At 38.1% G+C, this 15,747-nt stretch overlaps 2 protein-coding genes across 2 annotated transcripts in view; one reads left to right on the top strand and one right to left on the bottom strand.

The window, feature by feature from the left end:
• svopa (SV2 related protein a) overlaps positions 1-15,747 on the top strand; it is a 317,985-nt gene that overhangs the window by 104,637 nt on the left and 197,601 nt on the right. The window lies entirely within an intron of this gene.
• Positions 1,227-15,747, bottom strand: part of git2a (G protein-coupled receptor kinase interacting ArfGAP 2a) — a 50,649-nt gene continuing 36,128 nt past the window's right edge. Inside the window, exons 9-15 of the mRNA XM_048611678.1 lie at positions 11,138-11,189; positions 9,275-9,347; positions 8,232-8,329; positions 7,613-7,724; positions 5,298-5,437; positions 4,225-4,374; positions 1,227-1,241 (exon numbers count right to left, since the gene is read on the bottom strand). Of these exons, the coding sequence (XP_048467635.1) occupies positions 1,227-1,241; positions 4,225-4,374; positions 5,298-5,437; positions 7,613-7,724; positions 8,232-8,329; positions 9,275-9,347; positions 11,138-11,189 (640 nt within the window). The remainder of the gene's footprint in view (positions 1,242-4,224; positions 4,375-5,297; positions 5,438-7,612; positions 7,725-8,231; positions 8,330-9,274; positions 9,348-11,137; positions 11,190-15,747) is intronic.

Here is a 15,747-nt window from a genome sequence, read left to right as displayed (position 1 = left end):
CCCTACTATTTATTGACCAAGTCTTGCACTGATTTGCTTTACCAAAATGCAACACCTCAGATTAAATTGAACTCCATCTGCCACTCATCAGACCATCAGATCAAAGTCTCGTTGTACTCGGAAGTAACCTACTTCACTGTCCATGACACCACCAATTTTGATGTCATCTGCAAACTTACTAACCATTCCTCCTATATTCACATCCAGGTCATTTTTATATAAATTATAATTTAATTATAATCAATATAAAACTGAGTTCAATCAGCACTTTTTCTTTGCATAACAAAAGAACAAATATGTCGCACCTCCCCACACTGGTAAGCCATCTTGCTCAGCCTAAACTCATCTACCTCCTGTATTCTAATCTTCAGTGTTGGTTAATGCCCCATCACTATTGTTACTTTCTAAAATAAAATCTACCATTGCAAGATTTTGTTTTATCTTCTTGCTCAAAGGGAAGGTCTTATGAGAGTGGAATGTTGCTGAATTAGAACCAAGGACCTTCTAACATAACATGAAGGATGGTTAATGAGACAGACTAACAAATTGATCCAGTTATCACTTTTTTAAAGAATTACTTTGATTCAAGAGAAAATTTAATACTTTCCAACAATTGTCACAAACAATGGTTAAACATATTTTTGATTTTTGAACATTCATTTACTTTCCATTGCTTGAGAGTCAAACTAGGAATGGTCCAACCAGAAATGCAAAACCAACTGCTAGAAATCAGTCTTATAGGAACAATAAGATGCCCTATAAGCACCTCCCTCTCTGACCACATGCCGAAAATAAGAATGCAAAGGCTTTACAAAATAAAGAATAAACTTATTTTGCGAGTTATTTACCTTTCTTGCCTTTAAAGAAAAACGACATTTTGTAAAAAAGGAGGTAAATTCACAGAGGAGTCTAGTGACAAATACAGGTTGGATGTCCTTTATCTGCAGTTCTGAACACTGAAAAGTCCCCAAAATCAAGGGTCTTTTCAAAAGTGGATCAAACAGATCTGTAGATAAAAGTTGAGTTTGGGCCCTTTAGCAGAAAACATTGCCTGGTTCAAACAGGCGTGAAAAAAGGGAAATACTTTGCCCTAAAAGGGCCCTAACTTATGTGTCTACAGATCCATTCAGGCTAAGCAGAGGTTTTTCCCCTCAAAAGGGCATGAGCAGCCCTATAGGCTAAACGAATCCAAAAACCAAAAATATTCATTATCTAATGAATATTCATTATCTCAGTCGGTCCTGAGGATTCGAGAAAGGATTTCAGATAAAGGTTTCTTGAGCTACAACATTTTTTGAAATTATTTGTTCATGGGATGCGGGTTTTGATGGTTAGGCCAGCATTTCTTGCACATTCCTAATTAGCCTGGAGACGACAGTCCTGAGCTGCCTTCGTGAACTGCTTTAGCCCTTGGGTGCAGGAGCACCCACAGTGCTGTTGGGAGGGAGTTTGAGGATTGTCACCCACACCTAGCAACATTGAAGGAATAACGACAGACTTCCAAGTCAGGAAATAACTTGGAACAGAAAACTGTAGGTGGTTGTGTTCCCATGCACGTGATATCCCTGTTCTTTTGAGTGGTACAGGTTTTGAAAATGGTCTCAAAAGGACCCTTGATGAGTTGTTGCAGTGTACCTTGTGTTGGCACAGACCATTGTTATTGTTCATCAGTGGTAAAGGGGATGAATGTTAAAAGTAGTGGATGGGGTGTAAATCTTTAACCTGGGTGGTGTAAAGATTTGAGTGTCGTTGCAACTGCAGTCATTCAAGTGACAGTATTTTATCCCACTCCAGACTTGAGTCTTGCAGATGGTGTACAGGCATCGGGGAGACAGGAGGTGGATTACTCGCTGCAGGATTTCTGGCCTCTGACTTGCTAAGATATTTACACGGCTAGTTCAATCAAGTTTCTGGTCAATGGTAAGTCCCAGGAGATTGATAGTGAGGGATTTATCAATGAGAGTTCCATTGAATGCCAAGGGGAACTGGTTAGATTCTCTCATGTTGAAGGTGGTGACTGCTGAGCAACGGTGTGGCATGACTGTTACTTGCCACTTATCAGCTCAAGCCTGGAAGTTGTACAGGCCATCTTGTTACAGAGGCAAACTGCTTCAGTATTGAAACTGCGAATGTACAACGTTTACCACCAGCGAACAATACCATTTCTGACTTTATGAAGGGAGAGAAGTTCATCGATAAAGTGGCTGAAGATGGTTGGGGGTTACAATACTATCATGAGGAATTCCTGCACTAATAACCTCTGATATGAGGTGATAGATATCCAACAACTACAACCATCTTCTGGTGTGCTAGGCATGACTCCGATAATTGGAGAATTTCCCCAGCCACACTCCAATTCCTACTGACTTCAATTTTTGTTGGGTTCTTTGATGCCATAATTGGTTAAATCTCAGAATCCCTGAATCCCTACAGTGTGGAAACAGGTCATTCGGCCCAACAAGTCCACACCGACCCTCGGAGCATCCCACTCAGACCCATCCTTATAACCCATCTAATCTACACATCCCTGAACACTATGGGCAATTTAGCATGACCAATCCACCTAGCCTGCACATCTTTGGGCTGTGGGAGGAAACCCATGCAGACATGGGGAGAATGTGCAAACTCCACACAGACAGTCGCTGGAGGGTGGAATCGAACCCGGGTCCCTGGTGCTGTGAAGCAGCAGTGCTAACCACTGAGCCACCGTGCCACTCCTAATGGTGCCTTGACATCAAGAGCAGACATTCTTTGTTGAGCTCTTTTGTGCATGCTTGGACTGAGGCTATAATGACATCAGGAGCAGAGTGGTCCTGGCAGAACCCAAAAAGATGACGAATGAGCAAGTTGTTCCTTTGCAGGTTTTGCACGATAGCACACATGGCAACCCTTTCAACACTCTGCTGTTGTTCTACAGAAACAGACAGGACATGTACCTAGGCAATTTTCCACATCGTCAGGTAGATGACAGCATTAAAGCTGTACTCCGCTCAACCCAAGGTTCAGAATTATGTTCTCCTCTCAATAGGATGACATTTGGCACAATAAATAATTGTTGAGATAATACTAATCAGCACCATGTTCCTGAAGAAGATTTAAATATGGTGGGAAAGAGGACCCACGATTGGCAGATGGCCTTTAATACAGATAAACACAGTCATAAAGCACATTAATGAAAACAAAAGAAAGAGAACACAGCACAGTTTTGAGATTTTAAATAAACAGAAGGCAAGTGATTGGTAACCACTCTCACAAAGCACAAGCATTATGTCACTAGGAGGCTGCAGCCAAGGAAAAAACTGGTTTAGAGCTGTAATGCACTGCATAAAAGATAGCGCAAGTAGATTTAATGGTAAACACAGCAAACTGGAAATGTACTTGAAGGAGAAAGAAATTGCAGAGTTATGAGAAACAACAGAGCAGTGGTAAATAGTGGCAAGATCTTTCAAAGAGACTGCATAAACATGGTGGACTGAACGACTAGCTTCTGTGCTATATGATTTTATCACTCAATAGAAGAGCAGAGCCAAAACAACAGGGTTCTTCAAGACTTTTCTAAAAATCTAATTTGGGGAATCATATTCAGCCTCTCCCCACTCCTCCACCTCAAAGAATACTGCAGCCCTGTAAAAAGCAAGAGAAATGGAGAGATAGATGATCTTGACTTGAAAGTTTTGCACTATGAATGCAACCAGCAAAAGCTAATGCAATTGTGCTTTGCTGTTCATGTTCTCAGTAATTTTGGAATCAAAATGATACTCTGAAGCATTTGAAACCTCAAATACAGTCATAACTAATACAATTTTCACCAAGTCAATTCCCTCCAAGCTATGTGTGATGAAAAAAAATTGGTCTTAATGGGGAGAGGGAGAAGGAGAGGAAAGCCCTTTTGAAAAAAGGGTAACTAGATGGCCAAAGATCCTCAGTACCAGCACAGGTTCAACTCAACAAGAAAACAGAAGGAAAAAGAAATACGTAAAATAAATGAAAACTAATGAAGTATAATCTTGATCTTTGCTGTTACGTTGAGAATAAAGATCTTCAACACCACAATCACATTACCCCAAATAAAGAGTCAAAGAAAAAGGCATACAATAATCCACACAGCAACAATAAAAAAAAAGTTGAGATCCTAGTCCTTTAACTGTCAAAATTTACTATTGCTCCCAAGACTACAGAAAACATTGAACATTTTAAGCAGTGCCTGGAAAAAAAAAAACTTACCTTTTTTTGCATCAAACGCAGCTCATCACTTAAGTTGCTGTTCACCTTCATCAGCTGCTGTATCTTTGCCTCAGAAGCACTGAGTGCATTTTTCACCTCCATGTATTCCTGCAATGTAATTGGCCCATCTGACAGATCAGAGTCCATGCTCTACAATAAGAAGTGCAACTGATAAACAAAATTTTCTTTCTTGGCACATAATGGTTAAGAAATCAAAATGTTTGGAACGTAAAGTTACATCAAACTTCTCTTCTGTCTAAAATCATTTTTACTTATTAGTATAGCTATCTTTAATTACTGAACTTGACTGTTTGGACTTGTTTAACTATTCTAAAAAGGAATTAGGCCATGATGTTAAATGCTGCCACAATGAGCGAACAAATTCAATTGTGATAAGATCTGGATTTTTCAGTTTTTAAACAGTTGAGTTATAACAATAGTAATCACACTGAAAAGGTCTAGATCAAGCTATGCTAAGAAAAATCTGAGATTTTACCCAAATTTGAGATTACTGTCTTATAATCACTCCCACTTAACCTCAGTTGATTCCTCCAAAGTACTGCCCACAAAGTTGGCTAAATAACCTTTGGTCTTAGAAGATGCATGGCACTGAAAGTTAGTGTCATTTTGGTGAAGCTTGGTGACAGCCAAATTGGCAACATGACAAGTCTAAAAGACTCCGATTTGCACCCGCAACCTCATCCTTTGCTGCTTACAATAGAGCTGTAGGTGGATATGACCAATCATTCTCAGCAATCAATATTACTAGAATCACTGAGCAAGCATGGAAACTCCAACTTGGAATTTCCTACTGAAAAATATTGCATTTTCAAAAGCAAGTATCCTGGAGAACATATTTGCTTGAATAAGAACAGGTAAGTAATCGCAATTCAGAACACTCAACTAGTTTTCCTTCCTTTGTAATATTCTGTAAATAACAAATGTGTACCATTATAAATTTTAGAAATGAACTGGAACTCACATGTTCGTTAGTATAACCCAGGACTATACATACAATCAGTGTTAGCACATCAACTATTTTCAACGTCATTAAAATGCAACATTAGAGATACCTTTGCTCTAATTGCTTTAACTGCTGGTTCCTGGTCCGTATCTTCATCTGAAGCAACACTATCATAATCTGGCTGATCGTTGTCATGGCTCTCACTGCCACGGCGATCATTAACACTCTTCAGTATAAGTTCCACATTTTCTGTGTTAACAAGAAAAAGAAACTGAACAGTTTGCAAACTGATTGGTCCAAAAATTAAAGAAATTAAACAAAACAGGAGATAACTTATATATGGCAATAGCCCTCGCACAACTACAGGCAATAGTAACCGCTGATATGAAGATCAGAGAGCGTACCATATTGCCCATGATTACATAATGTATTCATGGGAGTCGGTTAGCAATGCACAGTAAGGCCAACGTCTTGGGTTTAATTCTCACACTGGCTCAAGTTACCACGAAGGACTCTTCTTCTTAACCTCCCCCTCACTTGAGGAGCAGTGACCCTCAGGTTAAACCACTGCCAGTCATCTCACTTTAAAGAGACAGCAACGCTATGGTCTGATAGAACAATGAGAACTTTAATATTATGCATTGGAAATTTTAATAATTGTCCCTCTCCAATAAAGGTCACCTTTGCACTTCAGTTTTGTTCACAATTCAAATGAAATGGTACCACTAACTAATTCAGACTGAGAAACAGAAAGTGTGACACACTTCTTTGCAGGTAATGGAGGAAATGAAAGAATTAAGATCGTTATACATGAACAGTTCATCCATGAAAGCCCATCTTTGCAGCCATCCAGTTGCATTTTGCAAGTCCCAACACCCTTGTCTCGTATACCTTGTCCTGGTATGTGATTCAAAATGATTCTATCAGTTACCTGCATAGTTATAACTTACTTCCCAATACCATTTTATACTCTGACCTGAAGCAATCTGAGTCTAAATTCTCCAGACTATACACAATTTAGGCTTCTGCTACTTAACTCATTCATTAAAAATTGGAATCATTCCTTAATGCTCCCTTTCCTTTGACTTGTCAACACAAGTATTAGGAACACAGAAACCATAGGCCATTCAGTTCATCAAACTTGCTCTACTATTCAATACAATCATGGCTGATTAAACAGTTCAATGTCCTTTTCCATCCAATTCCCATAATAGTGTATGCCACTGCTAATAATAAATCTGTCACTCTCCACCTTGAACTTACTCAAAGAATGAGCTTCCACAACCTTTGTGGTTGAGAATTCCAATGGTTCACAATCCTGATTAAGAAGAAATGCTAATTTGAGACCTAAGCAGTACCACCCTTATTTTTAAAATTGTGCCCCCTGGGTCCAGACTCCTCTACCAGAGGAAACATTTTACCTGCATCTACCCTGCCTGTCCCTTTAATTATTTTGTAGGTTTCAGTGAGATCATCTCTCATTCTCTAGAACACTAGAGAATACAGGCCAGTTTTCCCCCAAGTACTGTTCATAAGAATCAGTCCCACCATCCAGGAGCAGGTCTGGTCAACCTTTGTTATTGATGGGTATTAAGTATATCCACGATGGAGATAAAATTCTGCCTATCAGTAAGGGAATCAAAGTTTATGGGAAAAGGGCAGGAAAGTGGATTTGAGGATTATCAGATCAGCCATGACCTCATTGAATGATGCGGCAGTCTCAAAATGAGCTGAATGGCCTACTTCTATTCTGACATTTTTTATAGTGGAAAAAAGTTTGATTACAATAATTGGTTATTTTCTTGTTGATTATAAAAATCTGGTGTGCAAATTTTTAAACGCAAATTAGACAATTAAGTAAAGTTAGGCAATTCGGTGGTTTAATCAACTTTTCACATTTGTACCAGCTCAGAAAACAGTGGGCTCGATTTCCAGCATACTAGCCCAGTGAGTCATGACACCTTTGATACAAAATGACAGTGAATGAGAATAGTACATTAAGATTCTGCATTTTTGCAGACTGTAGTCCAACTAACAAGTGTGGAGATGATGCTTCCACTGGTAGGAAGGACTGGGACCCTAGGGCCCAGTCTCAAGTGAAGGAAAGACCCTTTAGAACTGAGAATGAGAAATCTGTTCAGCCAGAGGGTGGTGAATCTGTGAAACTTTTTGCCGCTGAAGTCTCTGAGGCCAAGTCTTTGAGTGTATATAAATTCAGATAGCCAAGTTCTTGATTAGTAAGGGGATCAAAGGTTACGGGGAGAAGGCAGGGGAATGGGGCTGAGAAAATTATCAGCCACTATCGAATGGCAGAGCAGACTCAATTGGCCAATAGGCCTAATTCTACTCCTACTCTTATTCTTCTTATTCAATAATTTTTAAAACGCTGATATTTATTAGTAAAAGAAAAATATACACACATACCTTTGGGACTAGTGACTGGATTCCCTAGTTGTCTTCGTTTGGCATCACTTAAAATATCAATGACTAAAGTGGCAAACTCATGAGCATTAAACCGTGCCAGCTTCTGTCTTCCCTGCAATTAAAGAAAGAGTAAAATACAGACAAAAGTCTGAATCTGTGCATCACCTTGGCAGCAGAGATACTATAAATCACTTCTGTGATTATCCTTGAACTGAATTTTATTATTTCAAATGATGAATAAGCAAATGTTAGCTTCCAGGCTACCTCCAGACAACAAATTAAAAATCTTGTGCAGAAAACAATTCAGATTAGAGATAGAATAAATACTTAATACTGAACTTTCAACAGAAAATGTCACCAATGTACTGCAGATCCAATAATATCCAGAAAAAAGGAGTATACAGATATCAACTGGATTATACAACAATTTATTCATTTTTTGCAAGTTTACAGTGCTTGCAGCAGGGCTGTTGCAGTGCAGTGGTAGTGTGTCTACCTCTGAACCAGAAGGCCTGGGTTCAAGTCCCATCTGCTCCAGAGGTACATTAATAATACGTCTGAACAGGCTGATTTCAAAATATGTACTGCTTGCAGAACAGAGCATTCACTTAACACTTGCCTGATTCCTCGTTGACGAGTACTCTGGATTCACAGGAAGGAAGGGAATGACCGTTGATTCAGTTACCAGGGTGCTGTGGTTTTGAGTTGTCAGCCAAACTGTACATTGAAAAATAAGTTAACTCAAAAGCAGTGAAAACTATATAGAAACTCGAGGTAACCAATTAGATTATAATAGGTAACAATAATGGATATATTCAGTTCTTCCAACTTGTTGCAAAATCATACAACTCAACTGGTGCAACCATGCCTGATGCCAGATTGTCCTGGAAGTATCTCCGCACGAATCTCGATACGGACTTCTCTTTTCTATACATATGTTCACCAAGCTCAAAAAGTTGTCTGACAGCCATCCTATTTCATGTTACTCCATCAATTTTTTATCCTTACCTCCTGCCCTAGTACAATAATGACTTATTGTGACCAAACAAATGAGAGAGGTATTTTCTGTTACTCATACACCCCTCCCTAGTATCTGGCCCAGCATTCTTCCTTCAACCAGCAAACAGGTTAAATCATTCAACTCATTGTGAGTTATCATGTAAAACCATTGTTGCATTTGCTTAGATAGCCATAAAGCACCTTATTTCAAGTTAATTCATTAAATGAGAAAAAGCTTCCATACAGTTGAGAGAAGTGATGTTCAATACAGACGAGAAGTGGAAAAAATTGTATTTCATTTATTTCTGTGAAGGGATATGATCTACTAGTAACCTTTAATCAAACCTAGCTTCCTAAACTATCAAGCCCAGTTAAAAGGAAAAATGAGCCATCCAGGAACAAGGCTCAGATTCTTGGAGTAAAAGTTTATTTAAAAATTAGAGATTCTAGTTTGAGAGGCCTATGCTCTAGCTACTGGCTGTTTCCCCTGAATTGTGATGTTCTGTGCTATCAGAAAAACTTGCAAATCTTGAAATAGAGGTTAAAAAAATAAAAAAGGCAATTTCAAATGGATTACTTAAAGTAGAATTCCTTTTTCTGAACAGAGAGCACGTTTGCTAGAATATTACAGTCTTGGCTTATACTTCACAACTGAATCCTCACCTGCATCAGTCTCTCTTCGATCCACTTCATCGTACACGTCCATAGCTAGTTCCTCAAATAAGTGATTACTTAACTAGAAATAGAACCAGGAAGAGCATTTTACTACTCAAGAAAAAGAAAAATGCGATTGAGGTTCAACTGTATTATCCATTCGCTGTGCTTTGAAAGCATTTGTAATGATGGAGAGTCAATCTGAAAATACCAAGTATGAAAAGAAATTATGAACTAAATGAAAAAACTGCTTGTTGCATTATAAGATTCTGAAAACTTTAGTTCCAAGTTCATTTTCAAGGCTCGTCAATCTACGTCAACAAACTATCAGAAAACAAATCTGGCAAGATTGAAATCTTCCTGTTCTCAAAAGAATCTTCACATATTTCTCTCCCTCTAGTTTCCTTTTTGAGCCCAATCCAAGTGAGAAGAAGTTGTTTCATAGATTTGTAACCTGAAGATGAATTTCTTCAATCAGACGATGGGTCCTCTGTAGATCTCACTGTCTCAGAGGACTGCGGAGGCCAAGTCAGTGAAGGTATTTAAGACAGAGATAGATAGGTTCTTGATTAGTAAGAGGATCAAAGGTTACGACAGAAGGCAGGAGAATGGGGTTGAGAAACATATTGGCTACGAGCAAATGGTAGGGCAGACTCAATGGGCTGAATGGCCTAATTCTGCTCCTAAATCTTATGGACTTATGGTCTAAGAGCAGTAGGAAAAGTATAGTGTTTTGGCAACAAGGCTACCATGCTAAGAGACATGCTAAATCGCATAAATGATTAAGCATTTTGGTGTGAATGGCAACCAAATCAGACCATCCTACATCAGGACTCAAATATAACGCTACAGAAATAGAAAATCCTCAGACCTCAGCTACAACTGTATCTATTGCTATATCACAAGTCAAAGAAAGTTCATATTTTGTGTTAAACCACAAAGCTGCACTTAAAAGGTATTGAACTGTGTCTTGGGATAAGCATATTAATGGCTCAGTGCAAACTACTTTAATATAAATCATTGTCTTTTCTGGATAAGGAGACAGAGGCCCATAAAGGATGTCCAATTGGTGACATTATCACTGCATATTTAAACGCAAATGGGAGAAATTCCAGCTGACTGAGTACAATCTCTAAAGATGGTCACTCAACACACACAGACAAATGCTAGAAAAGGTGACATCCACAAATCCTGCCTCCAATTAGTGAAGCCAAATCCTCTGGCTATGAGTACAAGTCGCTTCTTATACGTTGCTAAGTGCTAGAGTATTCCTTGTAAAAAATGTACGGAAAGATGAATTGTGAAATTATTTTTAAGTACACTATTCCATATTCCTTTGTTGTTTGATATTGTTCTGGAGGAAGTTGAAATCCCCTTTTATTCAGGTATGCATGCTGTGCACAAGATGAATGGGCAATCACACACATTCTAATTATCATCACTGAGGCACCATTTGTGGTAAAGGCAAATTTAAACAGGCCAAATGAGAATAAGTGCAATAAAACTGCACACATCACTGAGTTTATATCTAAAAAAATACTAACATAATCTAGGCCCGAAACGTCAGCCTCTCTGCTCCTATGATGCTGCTTGGCCTGCTGTGTTCATCCAGCCCTGCACCTTGTTGTCTCGGATTCTCCAGCATCTGCAGTTCCTACTATCTCTAACATATAACTATTCATTTGTACTTTCTCAGTCGGAGAACTGCAAGTGCTGAAGAGAATGCACAGTTTTGAAGAGTAACATGCATAGGAAGGCAAATTGTGCCAAGCACCTAAAAGACATTTTAGTATAATTGCTTGAAGGCGCAGATTAAAGTTCAAGCTCTTATATGTCAGTCTTCTATTATGCCAAGAAAAATAAATAACTTACTGACTGCAGTTTCTTCTTTGCTGCTTTCGCTAGTTCTGACAAATCTAAACTGCTGAAGATAAAAAATAAAGAGCATGATAATTAATGATGTACCAATAACACTGGACAGTTTTTTTTAAACTGCTTTGTGATATTGCTTTCTAAACCAGTGTAAGCAAAAAAATTTAATTAAGTGAAGCCATCTAAAGCTACAAAATAGGTATTCAGGAAAAGTAAGGTGGTACTCCCAGACGGTTCTCTGTACAAATTCACAACTTGGTCTGGTCATATTGACTATTAACATCTCAGTTCAAATCCTTTATCTTCTCTTCTTTACCCAAATTTGGCTGCAGCGGTGCTATATTTTTGAATTGTAATTCAGTATGATTCCAGTGTATTATGTAAAAGGCAAATAGTTCTGTCGTATACGACCAATTCTTCTTTCCAAATCAAGCTCAACAATATTAAAGATGCAACAACTCCCTTTATTGCTCAGTTAGGAAACCAAATATTGGCGTAAATTGGATGGTTATTTGATGCTGTGATTTTGTCTTGCTTGATGGGTGTTGACTATGTTCCCTGAAGTTACTTAGAGCATCTAGGGATAGTGTCAGTAATAACACAGGCTGTAGGAGAAAGTACCGGTCATACCATAATGGTTCAATTTAAAAAGAAAATTATACTGATCTTCTATTATCAGGCCTTAAAAGTAGCTATTTTATTTTGTATTACTTACAGATGCCTTTTATCCCAAGAGTTGCATTCAAGAAAGAAGTGCATAAATATTTATTGATTACAACAAGTTACAAGTATTTAATAATATGGCTATAGCATCAACCTCATGAAATCAAAATTACATAATCACTGATTAATTTAGAATACCTCCCGCAGAATTTACAGATCCACTTCACCATTAAAATGTCATTTGGCACCATTATTCAGCTAGTAAGTACAACATTTTGCACAAATTGTGCAATAATAACTAAGGATGTTGACCATTGATCAGAAATATATGTAAAACTACCAGACCACAACAAGGGCTATATGTTGTAATTGACCTTAAAGCCTGACATGCAAGAGTGGAAAGAACACCAATCAGAACACCACTCATAGCAGGTAACTATTGGACAGTGAATGAGGGCAAGCTCAATACGGTATCTGTGGTGGTTTCAAATGTCAAACATCTCATTCATATTGACTCTTTGAACAGATATTAAAGTATCCATTTGCTGACAGACCAGAGGATTGCTGATAATTGTGATACTACACCCTAGCAGAATTTTGGGGAGAAAGAAAGTGAGAACACAATTGAGTAATTAAACATACATAAAAGTAGGAATGTAACATTTCATAGCAGTTCTTATTAAAACTGTATTTTGAGCTAGTTGGTGACAATGGGAAATATTTCAATCATCCCACCAGAAGTGGTAGAGTGTATGAAACTCTGGATGATACCATTCAAGTACATTAGCTTGTCCATAAAAAGAAAGAAAACTGTACAAAACCTAAGAAAGTATCCAAAGAAAAATTTCAGATGGAAGAATACATATCCTGTATTTCACAAACATTGATTTTTGTCAGGGTGTCTTCTCTACTTTGTCCAGCAGATTTCTATGAATCACTTTTCTATAAATTTTCAGTGTATGTTAACCCGAAGGCAATGGGACAGGTATCCTGGGGCATGATAGCTGCCTTACCCAATTAACTACACATTTTTCTTCTAATTAACTTAGAAGGTACCTTTGAGTAAAGCACCGAAATGCAAGTTCTGATACAGTATTAACCTGTACAAATTATGATGTCTCAATTTAGATTCATGGACTGGGTTTCAAATAGTTAATCATAGTAAGGGTGGCAATTAGCTCAGTACCACAAGATCAAGAGCAGGTGGAGCAATCCATTTCACATTCTCATTTCAATCATTATCTGGATGATTTCCTCACTGGAAAATTGATCTGCATCTTTGATGGGAGGGAAAAAATTTGATTTTGCTACAACATACTTCACATTTGAATTGTCTGCTGGAAATCAAAGTGCAAATACAAAGAGTGACCATGTGAGAGAGATGGTGCAAGGCTGCCAACGAGTACAGATAATTTGAGGATCAAGTGGCAAATTTGGAGGGAGATGGTGGTATAATTGTAATGTCTTTGGACCAGTAATTCAGAGGCCCAGGATCTGGGTCATGGGTTCAAATCCATGTCTTCAGTCCATAAACTTAAATTTCATCATAAATCTGAAATTGTAAAAAAAAATCTCAGTAATGGTGATTATGAAGCTGATAGATTGTTGTAAACATCTATCTTGCTCACCAATTTCCTTTCGGGAAGGATATTTGTTGTCTTTATTTTGACTGGCTACATGTGACTCCAGACCCATGGCAATTTGGTCAGTTCAAACGTACACAAGATGCTATAGAACCTCAGCAGGTCTGGCTGCATTTGTGGAGAGAGAAAGAGTCATATTTAGAGTCCAATATGGCTCTGAAAGACAGTCATATCAGTCTCAAAATGTTAACTCTTTCTCTTGCCACAGAGGTGGCCACACCTGCTGAGGTTCTCTTCCATCTGGCATTTGTTTCAGATTTCCAGCATCTGCAGTATTTTCCTTTTACATGGTTGACTCTGAACTGCCTCTAAAATGAACCAGAAGGCTACTTGGTTCAAGGGCAATTGGGAATGGGCGACAAATGGTCTTTTCATAGAATGTCACCATCACTGACGAGTAAAGGGAAACAAAATTAAGGGTCAATATTTTACTCCAAGTAGCCAACTGGTGAAGGAATAAACGAAAGCAAGTCTTTACTTGGTGTAGACCTATTCAGTAAAACATTTAAGTAGGTAGAAATCTTCAGACTCTATTTAACTGTGTCAGTAAATGGCTTTTCAGCTGTGCTCAACTAACTCATTCAATCAATGCCCTGGACTTGTGTGTACTTTACTGTTAAGTGTATGTGTCAAACTGAAGACTGACAACTGAGAGTTATTGTTAGTGCCAGGGCGCCTGACATTTCTGATGAGGTTGTGATTCACACTCATGCTCATTGAAGTCAACGAGAAATGCAATCAACCTATCGATCCAAAGGGTAAACCACTAAGTCAAACTATGACCTGTGCCCAAAGATAGTGAAGCTGTTGTACCAAACAGTAATTTCTCTTGTGGTGAGAAGTTTATTTTTTAATCAAAAACTAATACTTAGTGGAGAAGTAACTGATTTTAAATATTACTTTTGACTTTGTAGAAACAGTGTGAGAGAAACAAAATACAAATGATCACCATCCAATTACACTCACAGGAAGGTAAATAGATGGACATAAAGTGAGGACATAGCTGAACAACTTCATATCAACATCTATATCTACACCTGACAAATGACAAATCAAAGCGTGAATAGTGTCAGCAAGGAACCATTGACTTTGGAAGAGGAAGCAAGAAAACTGGAATGAAAACAATAAATCATCTACAGCTATTGAATTTGGCTGTTTCTTCTTTGGCTTTGTAATTGAGATGTACAGACCAAAATATCCAGCAGGTGGCAGCCAATGGTATATTTAACTCAGTGAAAGAACAGAACTAATGCTGTTTACAGGGTGAGGTATATCAAAATAAAAGCATTAATAAACCATGGAAAATACTCTAAAGTGTAACTCAAACAGAAACTGTACTGACACAATTTCAAACAATGAAGCGGAACCATAAAGATTTGAATTCCCACAGTATCAATAGGGTGAAAATGCATCACAGCTGCAATTTTTATTAAGTACAAACAAGTTCCCATTCAAAGGATAATCTTCAATCAAACAAAACTCTAAATGTTTGCACATCCAGGAGCACGCCACTCTTGGCTGATTTGATTGTAACCTCAAAGCCACATACCCATCTACCCCTGACAACTTTTCACCCCTTTGCTTAACAAGAATCTAATCAACTCTACCTAAAAATATTCAAGCAGTCTGCTTTCACCATGTTTTCAGGAAGAGAGTTCCAAAAACTCTCAACTCTCCGAGAAGAAACTCCCAATCAGTTTTAAATTGACAACCCCTGATTTTTAAACTATAACCCTTAGTTCTAGATTTTTCCATATGAGGGAATATTGTCTCCAAATCCATACTGTCAAGACCTGTCAGGATCTTCTGTTTTAGTCAAGTCACTTAAGATGTTTTTAAACACCAGCAGATACCAGACAAGCCTGTCCAACCTTTCCTCATAACACCTCCATTTCAGTTATTAGTCTAGCAAACCTTCTCCGAAATGCCTCCAACACATTTATACTTTTCCTTAAATATGATGACCAGTATTGCACGCAGTACTCCAGATGCAGTCTCACCAGTGCCCTGTTTAACTTAAGCATAGCCTCCCAACGTTTATATTCAATTGTCCTTGCAATAAATGATAATATTTTATTAGCTTTCCTAATTGCTTCCTCTACCGTACAAATCTTTTGTAATTCAAGAGGTGCACCCAGATCCCTCTGTATCTCATCTTTGCGATTTCTCACCATTTAGATAATGTTTCTTTTTATTCTTCCTGCCCAAATGGACAAATTCACATTTTCCCATATTATACTCCATTTGCCACTTACATAACCCATCCAAATTCTCTTTAGGCTTATTTCTCTTTCTCAACTTACT

This window comes from Rhincodon typus, chromosome 24 (assembly GCF_021869965.1).
Source record: "Rhincodon typus isolate 14 chromosome 24, sRhiTyp1.1, whole genome shotgun sequence".
In the NCBI taxonomy this organism is placed as follows: domain Eukaryota; kingdom Metazoa; phylum Chordata; class Chondrichthyes; order Orectolobiformes; family Rhincodontidae; genus Rhincodon; species Rhincodon typus.
Note: the sequence above shows the minus strand (reverse complement) of the source record. Positions and strands in the feature narration are given on the sequence as shown.